The following is a 24,048-nucleotide window of genomic DNA, read 5'->3' as shown; positions in this document are numbered from 1 at the left end:
TAATATAACAATTACAAATTTGTTTAAGATTATGTTGATATTACCTCGTATATTTTTGAAAAATATTGATCAAATGTTATTGTTAATTATTATTAAATTATGATAACAATAAAATGTCAAATTTAAAAGAGCGCCATTTTATCTTACCATAAAAGATTTGGTTAAGTCTATATCTTTATGAAATATCGTGATTTAAATATTGACTTCCTTTCGTTAATATTTTTAACATTAAATATTCTTTTTGATAATATGTTTACTATGAAAGAATAAATTTTCAGAACTTGGATATAAATTGCATTAAAAAGCGATTACGTTCTGAACACTTCAGATTTTGAGGTTAGTGTCGTAATCTAAGTAATCTGTTTGTTTATATATTATGAGATTATATCATAATAGATACGTAGAAGCACAATTATTATATTATAAATACTGTTTTGCTAGGAAATGTAATTAATTTCATCCTTTTTGTTATATCGCAATTCACATAAAAATATCAATTTAAAAATTATATATATATATATATATATATATATATATATATATATATATATTTATATTGTTTGATGTACATTTAATATGAATTATTTTAGGTGAAAAACGTAGGAGGAAAATATGGCGTTACATAGTGTACCGCCAAAAAGAAAAGAAATCTATAAATATGAGGCACCATGGCCTTTGTATAGTATTAATTGGTCAGTAAGACCTGATAAGCGATTTCGTTTGGCTCTTGGTAGTTTTGTGGAAGAATATAACAATAAAGTACAAATAGTTTCATTGGATGAAGAGACTTCTGAATTTAGTGCCAAAAGTACATTTGATCATCCTTATCCAACTACAAAAATTATGTGGATACCGGATAGTAAAGGTATTATTACATTATTGAAATAAATCTTAATTACATATTGATATTATTCTTATTTTTATCTTCATTTGCATATTTTATTGTGTTCATAGGTTTGTTTCCAGATCTTTTAGCTACATCTGGAGACTATCTAAGAGTTTGGAGAGCAGCTGAACCAGAAACTCGTTTAGAATGTGTTTTAAATAATAATAAAAATTCAGATTTTTGTGCTCCTCTTACATCTTTTGACTGGAATGAAGTAGATCCAAATTTAATTGGTACTTCTAGTATAGACACGACATGTACTATTTGGGGATTGGAAACTGGTCAAGTTTTGGGTAGAGTTAATATGGTCACTGGCCATGTTAAGACACAGTTAATTGCTCACGATAAAGAAGTATATGACATAGCATTTAGCCGCGCTGGTGGTGGTCGTGACATGTTTGCATCTGTTGGTGCGGATGGTTCTGTGAGAATGTTTGATTTACGACATTTGGAACATTCGACGATAATATATGAAGACCCGCAACATACACCGCTTTTGAGACTTGCATGGAATAAGCAGGACCCTAATTATCTTGCAACGGTCGCAATGGACGCGTGTGAAGTAATTATTTTAGACGTCCGTGTGCCATGTACACCAGTTGCGAGACTTAATAATCATAGGTATGTAACGTGTATTTATTGTATTAGTTATATTTATTTGGATCTCATATTTTATACATTTCATATTAAATTTTAATTTTAATATTCCTTTTTAGAGCAAGCGTTAATGGTATTGCTTGGGCACCACATTCGTCTTGCCACATTTGTACGGCGGGAGATGATCATCAGGCATTAATTTGGGACATACAACAAATGCCACGAGCCATCGAGGATCCGATTCTTGCCTACACGGCTGCCGAAGGAGAAGTGAATCAAATTCAATGGGGCGCCACACAACCTGACTGGATTGCAATTTGTTATAACAAAGCGGCAGAAATTCTCAGGGTGTAAAAAAAGTATTTTTTATTAGGTTTATGCCACTCTGCGTGTAGCAAAATTTTTCTTGCAAATTATCTACTTAAATTTATTAAATGCGTTTGACCTTGGTATTTGTACAGAATTTCGCCTATGCCATAAGATTTTTTTATACTTCTTTTTGTACCTGTAAAATAGACGTGTATAAATACTAGATATTTTTTAAAATATTGGAAGTATCTGAAAAGATTAGCGCGTATTTTTTAATCAAAAGTCTGTATGAATTTTAATCTTTTTTAAAGAATTCATTCGAAATGATTTCATTAATACTATCAATTTTAATTATTGGAATAAATAAGGCTTAAGTGGTTTGAAAATATCCAGTATGTGTACATGTTAATTTAATACAATGGTTTATCATTGTGTCACTGATATTTTACGTATCTAAGGTTTGGGATCCTCAGGTTTGTCGAATAATTGTCATGCGACCGACTACAATCATACAAATTTAAAAAAGCTCATTGAATAACTAAAAGTTAAGTAGTATCATAAAACTGGATGCGATATATAAATAATGATGAACCACGTGTATATTTATATTAATGTATAATGAATTAATCGATGTATCTTATTTTGTGGTGATATGTACATGGTGAGGTTCCAGGAATAACGAATCAGTCTGTTTCTTACAGTGATCCTAGAATACTCAAGAAACGTTCAAATAACCATTTTACATGAAATGCAACAAAATAAAATATATCCATTACATTATACAATTGTATATATGTTTATACTTACATATTTACTTGATTTTGTAGAAAAAGATTATATAATTAGGACATATAACTATCAATTTTTCATACACCTTTTCACTACATTCATAATATGTATTGTTGGAAAATGTATGCAAAAATTATTAACATAAAATGCAATACATATTTGTACTTTAATAAAGGAACAAAAATTTTCGAGTTCTTTTATTAAAATGAAAAAAGTTATAGCAGTAGCGTTCGTGATATTAGTATTAGTAATAAAATATTTACTTACGAAATTATCGATCAAAATTCTGATCGAAGATAAGTCTTTTTATATGTTATTAATTTAATTCGATAGTTTTTAACATAATTAATAACAGAGGCGTTAATTAAGGATCATACTATCTCTATTCCGAATAACCTGATAGGATTCATAATTAGTACAATTTATGTTTTAGAAAAGTACGATTTATATTGGTACTCAAGTGTTTTATAATTTATAACTACATAATGAGCGAGATGCATTATTTACAATAATGAAATGTGTGTGCGAGACAAAATATTAGTCAATTAATACATTAATTTTTCACGATAATCTCCCGTTCGTTTTCCATTAAATATCCGATAACTTTACACAGACATAGGATTAAACTATTATAATGCTATCGCTATTTCAATAAATATCACTAACTCTGATGCAGAGCAAGCCTTTTACTATCTATTTATTTAATATAGTCAAAGATCTTACGTTTCTTTCCTTTTTCTCAATTTAACATCAATAGTTAAAAGGCATATTTATACATATAGCTACGTCGAATAAATTTTAAAGATATTATCCCTATCAATAATTTACATTAAACTTTGGCAAGACCTATTTTATCTTGTTCTCGCTGGGAATATTCCATTAAATTTCATATATATGTATATATATGTAAAAAATAAGGGCTAATGACATGTAATTTATCTCACTGTAAAGTGTATATTTTGTTTTTTTCACTAGTTCCATGATTCATTCATTCTTTAGCCAAGTGATTCTCTTGCATTTTAACTGAAGGCACACGTACGAACCACAAACACGCACATTCCACTTCTCTTCCGGAGAAAAAGAGGAACAAATAAGAGATTAGGTGATTAACGACAAAACAGTAATTATCTCACGGTTAAACGTAGAAGAGTTACGTTTATCGTCATTCGTATATCGTTACATTTTTATTATAATTAATGCATCGCGTTAACAGTAAATTAATAGATCATGTTCTTTTTTGAGAATTCTAGAAAGTATAAATTTTTCATTTTACTGTCATGCCTAAATTACTGAACGCTCGTTCTACAGGGATATAGATCAAGTTCAGTATTTTCAATCCTTTTGGATATGTAGAGAATTCTAAACGCGTTTTAGAATACTCACTTCGTTCTTTTACAAGCATATTCATCAGCCTTATGAATTGCTCTTTTTCTTTCAAAGAACATATCGGATATTTTCATTAAATATCTTCTGTATTGAGAAGCAAACACTATATGACGTTGAAAGCAGTACATATTAGCGTTTCTTTGCTAATTTACTAGTGTACTAGTACTCTTCAGAAGATTCTGAATACAGATATATTCAGTAAAACTCATTACTTAGGGGACTAACGGTGTCTTTAAATAAAGCATAATTTACTAGCTATATAATGGAGATGTAACACCGTACATCCCATAGTCAACATGTTTCCCATTGCTATATAAACATGGACGCGTCTAAATGCTTGATGAATCTTTAAATAGTGGGGGCAGTGTTTCAGAGAACCAGGATTGTGAACACCAATCTCGTTGCCGACACCAGCAGCACGTTCCAGAGTATTCTTCTGTACTATTAGCCGTAGAAGAGGCGGAGTCAAGTAGAGTCGTATCAATAGCTCCAGAAAAAAGGCACTGGACATACCACCTACCTGAAAAATATATATTTATATATTATTCAGCAAAATAATTAAAATAATATAAAAATGAAATATATGATTTTCTTCTATACGGGTATATAGAGTGAATTACCCAAGACTAGAATCGAAAATATTTGCGTTGTTTTTAATGATATGAAAAAATATTTAAAGACAAAGCATTTGGTCCGAAAAAGTGAATATCATGAAATAAAAAGAATTTTAAAAAGGTACAATGGCGAGTATATAAATAGGAAACACCTAATTGTATCGTGTAATGTTTTATCTCTTCACTATAACGCAAGATTTAAAAATAAATACACTTCTTGTACTTTGAAACACTACACGTAACTCACATTTTTAAACTCTCCAGAAACGCGATTCTTAATCTGTTTTATATGGCGTAATAATCGTTCTGGACTTTCAGTTAATTGTTTTACAAACCTGAATGGCAATTTCAGTGTTCCATGTGTGTATAGGATGATGTTTGACGAAAATAAGAAGTGTAGTGAGACTAAGGCATGCATTAATGGTGAAGTATCTTGGAAACAGGATACGCTGCACCTCCCCAAACGTATGTCTTGGTAATGCGAAGTACAAGGTAAGACCTGTGTATCGAAACAAGAATTTCTTAATATTCGGTCATCTTATTGTGATTATTTCTTCCAGTTCTATCTCATCTATGGTGATTACCTGATACAAAAGTCATCCAAATTTGCGCACCAAGATGCATCACGAATGAAGCTAGGTAAATAAAGGCTGCTATTCTCGATTGAGGATGACTAACGTGTATTCTGTCAGTAGTTGGTACAAGAGCCGATGTCACGCATAGGACTGCTGCGATCATAATTACATGAGCCGGTTGCGTCGTGTAAAATAGAATTCTGTAACAAAAATTATTCACTTATATTAATATTAGAATCTGGAATCATAGATATAGGAGGTCCTGGACAAAAAACAAAGCAAAACGGTAACGGTAGTTGATAATTTAGTTAGACAATTTACTTAGTTGATAATTTTCAGCTATTATATTATTATTATTATTATTTTCGAAAACTATATTTTTTATTTAGAAGATTCGTCTTTTAAGTTATTATATCATGTAACAATTTTGCAAAATTATTTAAGGACAGTACAAAGTTGATGATTTAATTTTGACAATTGCATTATTTCATTTTATCATATGTTTCTCTAAGTTACTGTTTCAGACATATGAAATAATATGAGCAGTCCTTTGGCAAAGTGTAATTTGTTTCGACGCTTTTCAGGTGATAAGAAGATTTGTATGGCAAGTCGAGCATCGGCCCGATCGATGCATCATTTCACGAGTTAAAGACCTATAATTTCAGAATACAAGGGTGATCGTTAGCATCATTGCCATCGTTCGTAGAAAGCCATTAATTACTCGAACAACGGCTGCTTTGTTAGTTAACTGCTAGAAACATTTGTATTTTATATTCCATAGCAAACATTGTATTTATACTGACAGTGTAAAATAGTCGTGTAACATAATGTAAATCGTAATTAAGGAATATTAAATCTTTGTAAAATTTCTAATTGGAAGTCGAACAATGGCTGCTTTGTTAGTTAACTGCTAGAAACATTTGTATTTTATATTCCATAGCAAATATTGCATTTATACTGACAGTGTAAAATAGTCCAGTAAAATAATGTAAATCGTAATTAAGAAATATTAAATCTTTGTAAAATTTCTAATTGGAACTCGAACAACGGCTGCTTTGTTAGTTAACTGCTAGAAACATTTGTATTTTATATTCCATAGCAAACATTGCATTTATACTGACAGTGTAAAATAGTCGTGTAACATAATGTAAATCGTAATTAAGAAATATTAAATCTTTGTAAAATTAATTCTTCAGAAATATCAAAGATTATTGTACTTGTAATTTATATAAATACAATCAAATTGAAGTAAATTAATCAAATAGAAATAAATAATTGTAATAAAATTTACAATATAAATCGACACGCGTTACGAATAGTAGCATGTTTCATTTGTTTTACGAAGGGTAGCATAACTCGATCTACCGTGAGAAGAGGAATATTTTACTGTTTCTGCTGATAACAAGCACGTTTCAGATATACCGCGATAGCAAGCGATTCACATTTCGCCACGAGCAGTAGTTTATTTCAAACGCTGTAGCGAGAAGTAGCATGTTTCATTTATTTACCAGAGAATAGAATATTTCAGATTCCAAAGAGATGTCGTTAACCTTCTGTTATCTTATTGTCGCTTATTGCTCGTTCATTGTGGATAAAACTTAAAAATATCGTTGATCAACTTTAAACGAGTTTAGCTAAATAAATGAAACAATTATAGATTACGAGCAAATTGATGAAACTATCGTAATATGTCTCGTCCAGCACCTTTAGAAAATAATATTGAAAATTACGTAGTATAGGAGGAAGGTACTCTTGTAATGCTAGTTTCTGCTGGTGAATAATAGATAAATATCTTTGTCAATATTATACCAAAAACGTGCCATGTTTCTTTTCTCATTATAACAAGGAAAATATGGTTATTTTTGTTTCAATACTAAATTGCTATAAAAGATAGATATCAAGTTTAAGACTTATATATTATTTTGCTTTCTTCTAAAAAATATGAAAAAATCGATTACAATGGAGAAATTCCAACAAGAAGATCCACAATGAGCAAATTCAAAAAATTATAGAATTTTAGGATATGTAGAGAACATATAGGTATATATCGTATAATTTTTTTTGCAACGCAGATTTCCTTTAAACGGTTGAAATTGATCCTTGAGAAGGCGTCTAAAGTTCTTATACCGAGTAAATATAGTCAATGTTATAATGCTATTGCTAGTTAAGTAAATTAGTTTATGAGAATCTATGCTTGATTAAGTTTCATTTGTATCGTCGCACACGTTTATTTCACTAAAAAGAGCCTTTGTCTCTTTATTTTTCCAATAGAATCGTAAGCAACCTACGAACGTGCTATCTTTCTTAGCGAGCTACCGAAATATGCGACTTTCCCTCGCCAAACAGCGTAACGTACTATTATTCGTGGCCATGAACGAAAACGTACTATTTTTCGAGACGAAAGTCGAAACGTTGTTTTTCTTGGCCAGAAAGAGCAGAGTGTTAGTGTCTTTCTAAGACAAGTGAAATGTGTTATTTTTCGTAACGCACGTCGAAATAGTATTAAAAAATTGTATAATTCATAATAAGGTAAAATTTATAAGGTAATATGTTATAAGTTATTCGTAAATTATAACGTAACAAATGATGTATATATCCACTCTTTAAAGAGATATCCACATGAAAAAGAATAAGAATAAAAAGGATAGTTCTTCCATTCCGTATATGTTCTGGTTCGTGCACGCTAAATACATAGTCTTAGAAAAAGAAGAAACAATTTCGATCAGGTTGAGTCCTAGAATCGACAGACAACGAATGCGCCAGCCTCATCATCGAAATGGTTTACGCTACTCGCGTGACCACATCTTATTATCGGATCCGGTTCTCCGTTAAGTTAGAGTCACAGGACTCACCCAGTATCATCATCGTCTCGGGCACCAGACAGTACCAGAGCACCAGACGAAACGATGTTTCACGAAAGTCAAATTCATTTATCGCCTACTTCTAAATTGAATCGTGTCATGGGTTATCCTCTGCTTACAGAATAACGTTGGTGGCGGAAAGAGAAGCATAGAGATTAATAATAAAAAATAATGAAGTTAATCGTGAGGAATTGTCAGACTGTTTCACAAAAAATATACTACAGGCTCTAAATAAAATGATCATATAAGATATCGACAGGTGTATACATGTAGTTATCAAGAAGCTCAATTATTAAGCTTCAAGAAGCTCCATTATTGAATAAGAACAAATCTTTATATTGCCAAATCAGGATGAAGCGATAAGAGAAGAACTGGCTAAAATAATAACACTGCGATCTCGTAAGACTTCGACGAACGTTCTTTTTTTAAACAAATGCCGGCTTACCATGAATGACGAATTTGCCAATTGTATCGATCTAGATAAGATCGATTGTAATATGTTATAACGTCTTATGAAACTGGAAAATATATGGATCAAGGAAGATAAGTGGCATGCTATCTTAAAAAATGCGGTAATATATTACAGGAATAAAATTGCGAATAAAGTACAAGTAGAGGTACATATTTGTGAAAAGATGAAAGTGAGAGGTGGAAAGGAAAGGGACATTTCCCTTTCGAATAAGATATAACAAAAACTAAATGATAATTTCACTTTTAATTGATAACATTGAAAAGCTTAGTTGTCAGGCTATAACTGTACGTAGCAGTACTAAACATTTTTCTATATTTACCTATTTATTTCTTGTTTCTTAAAAAAGTGTTCTTTAGAAGTTTAGAACTTTTCATATACTGGCTGTATTGAATAGGATAGCAAATATAACAAAATTTATTTATTTCATTGACCTATTTAAGGTACCTGTTTAAAAACGAAGATAATTATCAAACTAAAGAATAACAAGTGAAATTCTTAAACTAATCAAAATTAACGAGAACATACAATATCAATTCGTAGTAAAATTAAAAAGTCAACAAGCGAAGCTTATAAAGCCAGACAATCTTGAATTACCATAAATGATAAATTCATAAGCATTTGTCGCGCTACTAAATCTAAGGAAAAGCATTAAACCTAAGGTACCGGACATTTCATATTACCATTTCTGGACAAACACCTGTTCTGATGTAGTACTTCAGGTTGAAGGAGCTGCTTGCTAATGGCAGTACTTCGTGCGGTGCAACGTAATACAACGTAGTACGACGTTTCAGTAAACTGCCAAAACTTTTACTTCTACCACAGGAAAAATTCAATCGTGCGTTATTGTTACGCTTGAAATAACAACGACTTGAAACTGCACGCGATTCTGCACGCAATAATGGTGTTAGGAAATAAAAAAAAAAAAAAATTATCATCACGAGCAAATCTCTCGTCTTTTGAATACTTGCAATGTCCCTTTCGATCCTTTCAATACTTATCCCTTTCATCCTACCTCTCCTACCAGATACTCGAGAGCATACGATGCATTTGCCTCCATATCGAAGTAATCAATTCGCACGTAGGCGATAGAAGCGGTATCCCGTTATGCTCCAATGTTTCGTTAGAGACTGCAAATATATCTTTCTAATATCCTGCTGAGATCGTACAAATTGCGGGAAACTGGCTAAACACACGATTTCCTGAATTCTTATTAAGAATATTTCTCGTGCGGCAACTCGATATGTACAATTAAATTACAGAATATTTTTCAAAGTTGCAAGAGAATCGTTTAGATACCCGAAACATTCCTTGTATTAAAAGATAAGCATTATGGATTTTCGATAAGAGAAAGATATTTAAAAATTTTATCGAGTTACGAAATGCTCGATAACTGCATACAGATTTCTTGGATTCTTGGAATTTTTTCGCGAGGAGATTTGATGTCGGAGTGAGCAGATTAGAAAGTTACTTAGATATTTTCCAGTGATATCAATTATAGGCATTAATCCTCTTTTTTTTCTCCCTCTGAACTTTGATTCAGGCATTTTTCGATAATATTTATCCCTCTTATCCGTCTGCTAAAAAACTTGAATCAAATCTCTCTAATTGCTATGCAAATAAATTCAGCGGAACACATTAATAATATCAGAGCTAATACGTATCAAGAAATTGGAAATTGAGACTACCCATGCAGCAATTTAATTCAACTTTCCATTTCGTTTCACAGACTCATTTTTCGGCTACTTTTAATCAGACCACTTTTGATATTTAAATATCCCTGTCTGCTTTCTATTTCCATTTTTCATTGAATGATTCTTTCACGTATGGATATAACATACAGATATTATGTTACGAAGAGAATCCAAGTGGAGCATAATGTGGCAAGAAAAGAGGTTTTGTCGGTAACAGCAATATTCGTGGAAAGTTGGCGCTATAAAAAGTAAGGCACACCACTGTCCACGAGGATGTTGGTACACGTGGTTTGCGTGTACTTAAATGGATGTTTTGTGTCTTGTTATACGTTGTGTCTGAGGTTTTGCTCATTGATATCCATTACATCTCCTATTCGGTGGATGCTGTACCACTTTATAGTGTCTACAAATGTTCCCTATGTCCCTTTGTAAACTATGCTATTTGTAAACTATGATTTAATATTTTCGTCGAGATTATTGCAGTAAAATTCAACTGAAGCGAAGTTACGTTTAACAAATATCTATCAGTGTCGTGTAACATAGCAAATGATGTAAAATCGTTAACACGATAAGTAGGTAGGCTCGTGTTATTCCCAATGAGTTGTTACTTTGGAATGAACTTCCTGCTGAATATGTTATTTTAAGTATTGTAACGCTGGGTGTGAAAGTAAGCTGACAAATTCTTTTCTGTGCGTTACAAAGGCAATGATTACAAAAAATATGTGTATATTTATAGCACGGATCAAAGAACTCTTGCGCAATGTGCTCCAAAATACCATATGGTCTCCATGATATTATACACAGTGTTTCAAAATATTTTCGTAAGATGATGATTTCAAATAATAATACAAGATTTGCTGGCTTAATGAAGAATTCTGCGTTGTAAGCTGACTGACGAAAAAATCGAACGTTTTTCGCAAGAACGAGATTTTCACTGAAATTAAAAAAAATGATCGGAAAGGGATAAATCCGTCGAAATAACGCGAGAATCGAGATGGCAAACGGTCGCGACGATAAGACAAAATCATTAATGGGTTGCATCATCGCTCGTGTTCCCGCAAGCGTTCAATGAATTCGTTTCGAAGTCGCTAAATATAACTTACAGCATTCGAAACAATACATCAGTGGTGTCTCTTGAGAACACAATATACTATAGGACACGATCTAACGAGATCTGGAAAATAACAATGAAAGTGAGATATTAAGGAAATAATACCAAATAATGAACATAGAAATTCCGAAGCTGAAGAAAATTCAACCGACAAACATATTATACCAGCAGCCAAAAAGTAATGTCGATGGAACTTAATTTTTTAAACGATTCTGAGAGCGATTAGATTTTAGCTTCACTTGCTTCTATACGCTTTAAGTCATTCATATATAGCGTAATACATAATAACGAAAATTTTATGTAAAATATAATTAAAATATAAAATAGAATGCGTATCATGTGTATTAAAAAAAAAAAAAAAAACTAACTTTGTACGCTCTGAGTTCCGTATAACGCGAAATTTGTAGCGTCATAGGGGCTTCTATCGCATTTCAGGTCATGGAACCCATGTTTGAATGGTTACTCATACGATCAGAAATCACGTGTATTTCGCGACGTGAATGGAACATAAAGTATATACGTGGTACTTTGTACATCACCAATTGTACGTCGTAAGAAAATTACATCACGTTTCAAGCCGGTCAAATTACTCTTATGACGTCCGTCTTTCGCGTCACTTGTCTTAGAACTGGCTGATTTGGGTGTCATTTCCTATTTGTTTGCCACTCCTTTCATCATTAGTTACGCTATATCTCGTAACTCTGTGGTTATCACGCCTTCTGCATGTAATAACTGACCACGAAATTAAACGCGATTAACGTTAATCTGTAAGTGTTAATGTAGGACAACTTTAACATATCCACTACTAATTCAATACGTAATTTATATAGTAAAGTATATGCATTATATATAATTTGATTAGTTTAAAAATGTACGTTACCTTTTTCGTTTAATCGCTTAATCAAGAAATAGGAGAGTCATATCCTGTGGGTATATATCGTAGTACGTATACTGTCTACGTGACAAACTGACCACCGTAGCAGTGGGTTAATAAGTATTGTATCATTTGCTTCTTGAAATAACGAGAGACATGGACCACGTAGGTAGCTACTCGCTAGTTATATATTTAACCTTTCTATAAACGATCATTGACTCTTTCAGTGTATGCATATCAACATCTGATGTGACGAAGACGGCGTATAAATATAAATAATGCAATAACTTACAAAATGACACCATTAGCGATGCAAACTAATTACGACATAACACCACTGAGTCGTAAGCAAACGTTTAATGTACTAATTGTAAAAAAGAAACTCAGTTACAAATCTCGTAATGCATACTTTTGCTTAGAAAAAATCACTAACGAAAAAAAGATCAAACATCTCATGTGAGGATTTAGAGACTGTAGTAGTGGAATTTTTACCCACTTATACGTACGTATTACTTATTATATGTACTCGACATTTATAACGTTGAAAGCGCGAAGCAATTGATTATCAGGTTTCTTAACCAACGTGGATTTCTTCTGAAAAAGTATAATATAAATACTGAACGGAACGTGATATATCGAACAAATAATACGTAACTTTTGGGCGAATTGGAAAGTCATGTAATCCTGTTTTGAAATTCCAAGAATCGTCCTATAGATATAGTATGCGAAGAGTTATTCGGGTCAAGAACCTTCCTGTCGAAGAACTATGTACTTGTAAAATTTGTACACGTTCCACACATGCATTTAGAATAACTCAGCAAATTCTCTTTACTCGGATTTCAATTACGATTTATAAAATAATCACTTTTATGATTATTATCATCGTATTACCGTTCGAACAAATATTGATTTAAGTTTAAAATATTCGATGGAATTTCCTTCCTTGGGAAAAATGTTATTTCCGCTCCTGAAAAATGTTATATTCCGATCATTGGTTTAACAATTTTTAATTCGAATATCAACTAAGATAAATTGCCAAAATATTTTCAGATACATATAAAGGGACATCGATGGGATAACGATAATCTAAATGTCAATGAAACTCCATAGACAGCACTGATAAGGACCGTCTGCGACAGATCACATTATCTTGCATGTTTCGTGATTACATCAATCATTCACGATCATTGCACGGTGCGCCAACGTCAGCTTTGTCTCACATCAATTATTTACAACTGGATTCGAGGTCGGTCAAAGGCATTTTTATTCCACTCTATAGCAAATTTTCCTCTCTGTTTTTCTTACCCGTAAATAACTAATTTCTTCATTCCGATGTTACATTCAATACAGGTCAAATTTTTCTTTTCGTTCGACGCTAAATATTTCATAATCGAAATAAAAAAACAGCGAAAGAAGGATAGTCTACGTCTGACTGAATATACAGTGGCAAGAAAAACCATTCACGTACCCTTATATACTCTTATGTACTAACTATACCCTTATTTTCCAACGAAGCCTTTTATCTCTTAGATCTTACATTTTATTTCCACGGTATGAAATTTTGGTAGTCATATGAAAACAGTAAAATACTAAAAAATGAGACGAAATCTATAATAATTGGATCTATTATATTATTTTTATTATTATTATTATAATTACACTACTAATCAATTAACTATTATCTATTAATAATTTTTGCCTGTCAAATGCAAAGCGTGGATTGGCTTACAAATTAATAATCAACTGATATATAAATGTAACAGTAAACGCGGTGGTATACGTTTCGTACCCAGCGTATGCAATAGGTTACCAATGCTACTCGTGACTCGAAATTTGTATCTGGCAAAAAATATTGCTGCAAAGAGTCAACAGGTACTGTGTGCGATGCTCGAGTAAATTTCTCTAATCGGCTACAATTAGGGTTTCAGCCCATAGTAATTACGCCCAACTATTTCTTCCTTTTCCAGGTGTAGAGGGGATGGGTCATCGAGTTGCGAAAGGGAACCGAATGGAGGTAATTCGACGCGTGACCGGCCAACGAGCTGTCCGCTCGTATTCTAAAGCATAAGCCTGCAGGTATAGAATCGCCGGGTATTATGAACCAGTTATCAAGAGGGAAACGTGCGAGATGGCACGCAGCCCATGGCTTGGACTACACGCACGCGCTAGCCGCATACATATGCAACCACTTTGCAATTTCACCTTCCTGATTTGAGCGTTGATCAAACAATACCCTCTTAGTTTGTATGTCTATACATTGAAACTGACGGCGCCCGCCCTGGATGAGAGGGCACTTCACTTTTACGAGTCAAGTGGAAGTGATGTTATCGGACTGAACATACATCTGGCAACTCGACTACTTAGAATGCATGGAAGATTTCGGGAATTTTAAAATTCCAAGCTTTGTGGAACGCTAATGTTTCGAGTACATACTGTGGAATTTAAAAATTGCAAGCATTCGAGAAATCTAAAGATTTGGGCGCCCGAGAACTCGAAAGTTTTTAATACGCTGGAATGTTAAAATTTTGAGCCCGTGAAACTCTAAAGATGCGGAAGTCTAAAGCTCTGAGCACTCGAAACTTAAACATTTTGGCCGCTTCAATTCTGAGAACTAAAATAGGCGAAACATTCAAGAATTTGTTTAATAATAACTCAATGACCGTAGAAATAGAAATATTTAAATAAGGAATCGGTCTGTTAGAGAATTGTAAAAATATTGAGTTTTATTATATGTATAATTCCACTAATTGTTATATCGGGTCATCAACTTCTAGCGCACCAACTTTTTGCTGTTGCATCAAGTGCTTGGCACTACAGAAGAATTCCACTTTCCCTACAAAGTCGTATTTCTATCTTCTCCATAATCGCAGAGATCAAAATCAAATTGCCATAGACAGATTTCGATAAGATTAACCGTCTTGCGGAAGTGCGTCTTCGTTTATTATAATTTCTCGACAAATCGAGATTAACAAAGCGTGCCAATACATTATATACTTGACGAGATTCAGCACAGCGAACACTGTGACGATTATTTTGCAAGACATACTATCATATCTTATTTACAAAAAATGTTGACAAATCCTGTTTACTTTTTACACGATAATGTACAGTCCTGACAGATCGACGTAATTTATTTCAACAGTTCCAATTGAGCGCAAAAAGTTGGCATACGCGTTTGCGTGGGCGTGTGACGATATATATTGGCAAAGGGAACTGACTGTATTCTAGGTCGACAATTTTTGGCGGGTTATTTGAACTGCGTAGACGTTCATGGCTATTGCAATGTCACGCGTTCACTTTCATCTCTTCTTGTAAATTTCATGATGTGTCTTTTGACCGAACGCCAAATAACTGCATCAAAGTCAAATGTGCCTCGGGGATTAATTCCATTAAAATTCTCGAGCAACTACCTGCTTTTTCTTCCGAAATGGCAGTCAACCGAAAAAAGTATCGGGCAGTCCGGAATTTCATGAATAATTCCGCTCCTTGAAATTTCCTGTCCGTGTCGTCCTGATGCACGTACTTTTTCATGAATCAGTGTCGTCTGTGATCAAAAACAAATTAAAGCGCGCCGTCGGCATGATTGATGCGCATCCTTATTCTTTTCTGACACGCTGACGCTTTTTATTGAATTCTCAGATATCTCGAATAATCAGCGAATCGAATCGATTGACTGATATTTTAGAATTATGCGCAGAATAAATCAGAGTTTTCAAGATATTTGCAATGTTCTGTCCCCGATTGTATATTTAGGATTTTTGATTAAAATTTGTAATATGTATTTTATTTATATAATGACACCGAATCCCTTTATTCGTCATAAAGAAATAAATGTTTTTATATATTACTATAAGTTCATAATAGAGTGGTAACAGACTGTAATACAATATTCCTTGTATTGCTAATACTCCTGCATAGCTAAGATACTGTTGGAAGAAAATGAAGCATGAGAAAATAAAATAAAAGAAGTTGATGAAGGGTGTTCCGCTTTGGGCCTACTAATGGGCTTGTCAAGTAACAACGGTCCAAAGAACAGTGATTTACAGAAGAGAAACACAGAAAGGTAGAGATCTGTGTGGATAACCATTAGTAGAAAATCCTTTGACAAGTGTGTTACTATAAATCAGTTCTAGGAAAAAACTCCCGCAAATTGTTATGAATTAGTTAATTTCGCGTGATATTACAACTAAAAGTAATAATGTTAGTTAAATCGTACACATATTTAAAATTTACCTATAAAAATAACGTATAGTAAATGTAGGTTTGACTTAATCGCGTACTTTCACTTCGTCTAAGGACCGCTAACCTTTCTTGCCTCGTCATTCATAATCAATTGACATTAACATTCAACTTTTATGCGAAAGATTAAAAGAGCCGCATTCTAATCAAGGAGAAAAAAGACATGCCAGGTTTTTTGATATAAAAAAGATACCAAACTTGATAGCAAAAAGGTTGCCGAAGCCCTTGGACTAATTTTCCAGCATCTTCAATGACATGACAAACAAAATTCTCTCCCGTCACCTCAGTGTGTTTCACATGAAAACGGGTATTTTCGAACTTGAATACCAGCCAAAATATTGGGATGTTTCATGTCTTAAAACATTCTAAAATAATATTCATGAAAAATGTTCTATTTCCATAAACATTATATTATGATATGGAGTTGCAGAAATACATATGCGTGTAATTTAGATGGCAATGGCATGGTAGAATTTTGTATAAGAAAATGTCCAAGATATTGTGAGGTTATAAACTCATAGATAGCAGTAAAAATTGTACAATCAATATAAACCTTATAATGAAGAACATAAAAATTTGCTTTCACATTTGTAAATGATGTTTGATGTCTCTTCCCTCCATTGTAATACAAGACTGACGTGCATGGATCTTTTTTATGTGCTTCTTCTATGTCTTGTATTACACGACATACATTTTCTATTTGCTGTTGTAACGTCACACGTATATCATTACTGAGAAGATGATAACCTTTTAATACCTGCATAAAAAGAATTCAGCAGATTTAGTGCATAACTGGCATCTGATCGATTTAAATTCTGTTTTTCATTAATTGAAAAATAGAATTACATGTTACCAAAATTATACTTCTTATGTAATTATTACGAATATTTCGCACGTGCAACGAATGCATGTATGTCAATCTGTCTCGTTTTTTCCACGCATGCGCGAAACATTACATTCCTCAGAGTTGGCGCGCACGTGCTGGGAATCACCGGTGAACACGTAATTATTAATCACGACTGCTAATCTTAGTCGGAAGTGAATGCACTTTAAATAACAAAATGTGATAAATATAACTATATTACATATATGTATTTATATTGGACAAGTACGCACGCTTATACCGTTCAAACGTTAACGTAGTAATAATAGTGGCAGCTTCAGAGAATCTGTTCATATTCATTATTGACATATTTATTACATTCCGAAAATACTCATATAACTATTTCAAAATAGTTCATATAACTATTTCAATATTTAATGAATTCTAAATATCGTTATTATTCACGTAATATATTTCCAACGACAAAATAAATGTAATTTGAAATAATGTATCGAAAGACGGCTGTTAATCAAGGTTATTTTTATCTGATCGCGGAAATGGATGAGAAACTGTGCTTGGATCAATAAATTGCGTATGAAGATTGGATGAGATGATGATTTATGATCTTCTAAGTCTACTTTATGAACATACATGAAAAATATAATGGAGACTGATTTATGTTAATTAACATTTAATATTAATTACAGTGCCTAGTTGTAAATGCAATCACAGAGTTAAGTATGTTCCATTTCTCGTACACTATTCTGTATGCAATGATTTGTATTTTTTTTTCGTACAAAAATCCATATTGGAAGATTATATTACGCGTAAATTAAATTTTGCGTCTAATGATATCTACGTAAAGCTTTCCCACAATTTGAAATTTCGTATTTCACGAAAAATTATGCAAATGACGCTAAAAAGTTTAACAAATTGTGTATTCTAATGTGTTGTTGAATATACAGAAGCTTCGGTAGTGAAGCAAATAGGGATAACTTATTCTCATGATTTCTCCTTCTATTCACTAGTTACATAATACAAACAGAAACCTAAGTGTAATAACTACTACATCAAACTTCCACCTTAGAAAGTACCTTTTTCTAAATTCTTCAGTGTTCTGAAATAAGTTGCGACGAATATTTGCAACGTTCTATTTAACCTCAAAGCTATTAGGACTTCTCAAACACTGAAACGATTTATAGTGTTGTAACTATAATATATCAGCAAATATTTCTTTAACTGCCAAATACAGATCGAGCGTATATCAGTATCATAATTATGTATTCAGTGCCATTTTTATTTGTGCATATAGTCACGCAGCATGAACGTAATGATCTTTTAAGTTCCGTTTTGCAGAACATTTCTTTTTCACTTTGTTATGATTACAATGATAACATCAAACAATCCTTGAATTAATCAGCAGACTTACGTACGTTACGGTACCGTTTGCCTTTCTCCTTGTCCTTTTTATACCGCTTCCAAGGATCTTGAGAACGGCCATTCATCAGCTACCGTAATATTTTTTTAGGCGAACGTGACATGTTATTCAATCTGTATTTTACATCGTAAATTCTAATGTCAATTGCTTGTATACTATGATACCGGTTACATTTATATGTTTGTACATGTATATTGTATATTTGTATATAATTAATACATGTATATTTATGCAAAATCAAAGTTAGATTTATTTCCACAAAAATAAGATTATACATTTTTTGTATTTATGTTAGATGTAAAAATGCATTCTTTCCGATTTTTGTGTGAAATGGAAGTTCCATTTTCGGAAAGAATTCATTTATACATATCTATTATTTTAGAATTTTAAAAGGTAAAAAATGTAGAAAAACAGCAGAATCAAAAATTGTTTAAGTTTTTACCATTATCGCATTCGCAATTTTATCAATCTTTCTGTTCGATAATGTTGGTAACTTTTTCGTTGCTTACGAAACTTACCATATCAATTTTTTTTGCATTGCATTAAATTTCAATATTATATCACATGCTAATTATGATAGTGTGCTATACTGGATATTTTGAAAGATAGTACGAAAAGGAACCATGACAAATTCGTGACGATCACGTACTCGAATTCATTTAAAAATGCGAGAAGTGGATGTAAAGTATGTATACACTCTATAGTCTCGAATCGTTACCTACTCAAATGGCATTATGATTTAGATCGTTATCGACAAAGCAAATAGAGAAACAATTTTGATTTTATTATCTATTACGCGATAACGATTATGTTCATCTATATGGCAAAAACGTTGGTTTATTAACTTCGCGAAATTTCACACGTGAAATTGTAATTTATGTTTAAAAATTATAGGCAACTACTCAAAACCTTAACAACTTGTTCGAGTATGCATTATAGATAAAAAAATGAATTTATCGTGTTATGTATGAGAGAACTACCATTTATCGGCTAGCCACACGATTTTAATTATCACCTGCCAAATTAACATTAAATATTTGGACTACGTTTAACGTCTGAGCTGAGTGATTTAGCAGGTTACAATTTACTAGGTTATAGATTTTCCTGTATTTTGTTGAGCTTTGCTATATAAGAGAATGCGTCGTATTATAATTGGCAAAATAAGATAAAATACAATTTAAAACTGTTTTAAAACTAGCTGGACGAAAATATCATTTAACGTCATCTATAAATATTTTGTATCGCTAATAGGTTAGACTGTTAAACACATAGTGGAAACTGAATATAAAATAAAAGTGCCTTGCTAAAAAGAAAGGGAGAAGGGTTAAAATTCCCTCACGTCACCTTTAAATGATTAAATATAAAGATAACGAAATGTCAACGTTAACTTTCACTTAAGGAAATTCATTTATATACGAATACCGCTATATAAATTGTAACCGGTGTTTTAACTCCGTTTTGACATTGAACTAGTTACATTTTTGTGCTCAATGATCAACATGGGACTTTTTACCATCGTACTGACTGATGAAAAAGTGAGATAAATCTGGAGAGAAATATTTGTTTACAGTTACGCATTTAATCGATCGAGTATTTGCGATAAATTGTACAACTAGAGAATCAATTAAAGTATTCAAAAGTCAAACTGAACCACTTTTTAAAATTTTCATAATTTTAGTATCAAAATACATATCATTTAGGTTTTATTTTATCAGAAATGAAATCAGATTGATCAGTTTGACTTCCATTTAAATGAATTAAAAATACCAAGATGACTTACTTGAAAATCTTAGTTTGTTGTATAACTTCATAGTAGTTGGACAAGGCTTTCAAAAGTGAGCTATAGTTTATGGTGCTTGCTCTCAAGATGTCATCAGCAAGTTCTGGTATGAAGACTGTCTGAGTCTTCCGCTGTTTGAGCATCTCCAATTCCTTAGTGACCAGATCATCGTGCAGCTTCATGTACTTCTCTTTTGCTTTTTGGAGCTTGTTCTGATTATTGTATACCACTACCGGCTCGCTACTTTCGGTACCAACCAACGTACGTACACACATGTTTCTTCCTTTCTTTTGATAACCGCCTATGCGTGATAAAAAGATAATAAATTAGTCTTCGAAACGTGCCGAATCGTTTACACCAATTACGCACGAAGGGCTCGTCGAATTTGACTCAAACGTTTCAGAAATAATTTGGAAATCGCGACGCGAATGCACGCGTAGACGAAGTTGTACTGTCGCACAGTGCGCCGCTCCGTGGAAGTAAACCCCCTTTTATAACTCCCCACCAATGATCGACAATCGGCCAATCACGAGATCATGTAATCGAAAGGGTTTACCATTCGAGAAACCCTGAATTTACGAGGGATGAGTTCACTGATCTGTGATGAAGATTTAATGCAATCCTTATTGTTTAATTATCTCATTGAAATAAAATCAAGGAACTACTTTCTATGGTTTGTATCTTTAAGATTAAGTTTCTATACTATAGTTATAATATAGAATTTCTGTCATTTCATTCTTTTACATAAGATTCATTTCCTATTTATTATAATGCATCATGCAGATTTTGTCTTTTTTGCAGCATTGTACTCGTTGACGTCATTAATCGACACAAAAGAATCGATTACAGTTGAAATAATCATGTCCTTAAGCCAAGAACGAATAAGTACTATTATTACTTTGTAACCAATTTGAAACATATAATAGTATTAAGAATGGACTAAATGCTTTGAAGTGTGTCGAAAGTATTTTATGGTTCGATAGATATTAACATAGATCGAGAATATAATGTACAATAACATCTTTACCGTGATATGATATATTTTACTTTATATGGATGTTTTCCATTTCGTTTGGCGAACAAACCAAACAGGGGTTCAAATTGTAAATATCCTCCCAATTACATAAAAGCGCGTGAGATAAAAATTCGTTGGACTTAATTGACTGCCACTGGTTGATAAAATCTCGATTTATCATATACGATCATGCAGCGTTTCTACAAGACAGAGTTAACGTCCTTTTATCATTTATTTTGCCAATCAATTTATAGGTCACATAAAATTCAATGGAAAATTTCATTAAGTAGGTTTGTTTTTAGCATTTTTCCTTTTACATTATAATTATCTGACGGACAATATTTAACGTTCAATATTATCGTTTGTGTAACGTTCCAGATTTTTTCATCTCATATTATTATCAATCAAGTGATATTTATATCCTTCGTATATTTGTTATGAATATAATTGCATATTTAAGAATGTGATACGTTTCATTAGATTCGATATGAATTTACAAGATAAATTCGGGGATAACTTCGCGGGAAGAAAGCGGTGCATTATTCGAATGGAAGAAATAAGAACAGTGTTACAAAGAAGAAGAAATGATCGTGGAAAAAGAAGAAGAGGAAATGGACGAGCTGGATAGCGTGTTTCGACTGCGCACTAGCGTTATCCGGCAATTGCTGTTTTTTTACTCGCTTGATTTCAAATGAAGGGGTACCACCGGCGAACTACATAGTGATGAAAGATATTCGAGCAATAGACATGTTTCCATGCTGTCCCTTAGTCGGCGACACTCACGAGAAACCATAGTTTGACTTTCAAATCTAAGGGCGTCATCTGCTTTTTCCTAAATTTCAATCAGTATGAAATATTAGCAAAATATAATTATGAAATAAGATTTGAATAATTCGATTTTGTTACGTTTTTTTTTCAGTTATCAATAAATTTGTTACACAAGACAAGTTGTTGTGCAATACAAATTAATACAAACGGCTAAAAGAAAAAGGATGTGAAACGTGACCACTATCAGTGAGGCCAAGGGACCAACATCTTTCCTTTTCATAAGAGAAGATTATGTACTTTAAAATTAAGTTGCTCATTTTCTATTACTCCGTAGCTCTATAGCTCTTAAATGTTATAAAAATTGTAGTATATTTAAACAAACTTAGATAAAATTATGAAATTTCTAATACTGAAATATTTTAGGGAGTTAAATAGCTATTTGAAGCGATTCGGTATGAATGAGTCAATGATGATTATATTATTTGAAAACAAACCTCATATAGAGCGTCTAACGTTCCATGGGAAGGTATATAGATAATTGATGGTTAAGTATTCATCAGGTTGGATTTACGTGCGCTATAGCATCACACAAACACGCTAGGCATCGTCATCCGAGTTAAAAGCGGCTCAGCGTAGAGTTGCTACGTGATTCCCTGCAACGTTAGAAATTTCGGTGCCTTATGATTCGGAGAATTTTTTTATATCTAGTCCATACAGTTCTCACGTATATAAATACCGAGTAATAGCCCAATATAGATTTCACGATAAAAAATTGTGTAATTAATTCTTCTTAGTAATTTCTTTTTCATATTATAACGATAGCCTTTCATTGCTAATTGTTTAAACATACATTAATTAGTTATCCACTTGCTATTTATTATTAATCTAATCTTCTCAGTATAAACAAAAGACCTTTCTGTAATGATACTACATATTTACCATATATTGTTTAAATTAAAAGCATGTTCTAAAGATAATAAAATATTTTCGGAAACGTGATTAGCAACAGGTTTCGGAATTAGGTGAAGGATTACGAAGCTTACATACGCATGAGGATCATCGCACGAGCTCGCAAGAAAAACAAATCTGGACTCTTGCGTTAAATGATTCAATAATCAATGATACAGCGAGCTTTCACAGTTACCATATGGTACATAGCAATACTGACCCAAGCTTCTTATAATCTAGAAACGAACAATTATGTAGTTAAGAATCGCAAATTCTATTCTCAAATCTTTTCTAATTATTTTCAAAATACATTTTATAAATTTACAATGATAGGAAAATTTATAAGAAATTCTAACTACACAAGGATAAAAATAATTGCAGAAAGAAATATAAAAATGAATTTATCTTCGTTATTTTTTAGATTCAACATATTATATTTAAATTAAGAAGTTTCAATTATGTCAGGTAAATTGAATGACTATCCATCAATGTAACTATTAGCAGGTCTTAAAGACAAAATTATCAAGCTTTATATTATTACAGCTGTAACGTAAGATTAAAGGCTGTCGACCGCAAAATATTTGGCAAAGTACCACCCCCGAAGTGTGTATTCCTTAAGCTTCATTTATTTTTGGAACGTCTTTACTGACACTAAAGATGTTCCATTTCGATCATAATATTAATAGCATGACTCAACATTACATGAAACATATGGGCATGCATAATATTTGTACAAAGTATACTTTTTAACGCGAGAATTGTAATTAATTTGTGATGTATTTTTAAATTACCAAAATTAAAGATTCTTAACTTGCAGCTCGCAAATGCATGTTTATTTGGAGGGAAAGTAGTAGTTAGCCTTGCTAATAAAT

At 32.3% G+C, this 24,048-nt stretch overlaps 2 protein-coding genes and 1 long non-coding RNA gene across 5 annotated transcripts; 2 read left to right on the top strand and 1 right to left on the bottom strand.

Annotated features, from left to right (window-relative positions):
• The first annotated feature begins 115 nt into the window (after positions 1-115).
• LOC126870085 (DDB1- and CUL4-associated factor 7) lies at positions 116-3,262 on the top strand. Its single transcript, XM_050627545.1, has 4 exons — positions 116-336; positions 591-865; positions 955-1,507; positions 1,603-3,262. Exons 2-4 carry the CDS (start codon positions 613-615, stop codon positions 1,835-1,837), a joined length of 1,041 nt encoding a protein of 346 aa, XP_050483502.1. The 5' UTR covers positions 116-336; positions 591-612; the 3' UTR covers positions 1,838-3,262.
• On the bottom strand, positions 3,003-20,909 carry LOC126870088 (transmembrane protein 205). Of its 3 annotated transcripts, XM_050627550.1 has the most exons (5): positions 12,172-13,049; positions 11,856-12,056; positions 5,166-5,356; positions 4,917-5,080; positions 3,003-4,487 (listed from the first exon to the last, which is right to left on the bottom strand). In XM_050627550.1, the coding sequence occupies exons 3-5, from the start codon at positions 5,317-5,319 to the stop codon at positions 4,200-4,202; spliced, it is 606 nt and encodes a 201-aa protein (XP_050483507.1). In that variant the 5' UTR covers positions 5,320-5,356; positions 11,856-12,056; positions 12,172-13,049; the 3' UTR covers positions 3,003-4,199. The 3 variants fall into 3 exon arrangements, with proteins under 3 accessions (XP_050483507.1, XP_050483505.1, XP_050483506.1); XM_050627548.1 differs by lacking the exons at positions 11,856-12,056; positions 12,172-13,049 and adding an exon at positions 20,446-20,909; XM_050627549.1 differs by lacking the exons at positions 11,856-12,056; positions 12,172-13,049 and adding an exon at positions 11,284-11,305.
• An 86-nt stretch (positions 20,910-20,995) lies between these two features.
• Positions 20,996-23,992, top strand: LOC126870140 (uncharacterized). The gene is made up of 3 exons (XR_007691129.1): positions 20,996-21,118; positions 21,247-22,306; positions 22,380-23,992. It is a non-coding gene; the product is annotated as an uncharacterized LOC126870140 (long non-coding RNA).
• The last annotated feature ends 56 nt before the right edge of the window (positions 23,993-24,048 follow it).

Source organism: Bombus huntii, chromosome 10, assembly GCF_024542735.1.
Source record: "Bombus huntii isolate Logan2020A chromosome 10, iyBomHunt1.1, whole genome shotgun sequence".
Taxonomy (NCBI): domain Eukaryota; kingdom Metazoa; phylum Arthropoda; class Insecta; order Hymenoptera; family Apidae; genus Bombus; species Bombus huntii.
This window is presented reverse-complemented; position numbering and strand designations above follow the sequence as displayed.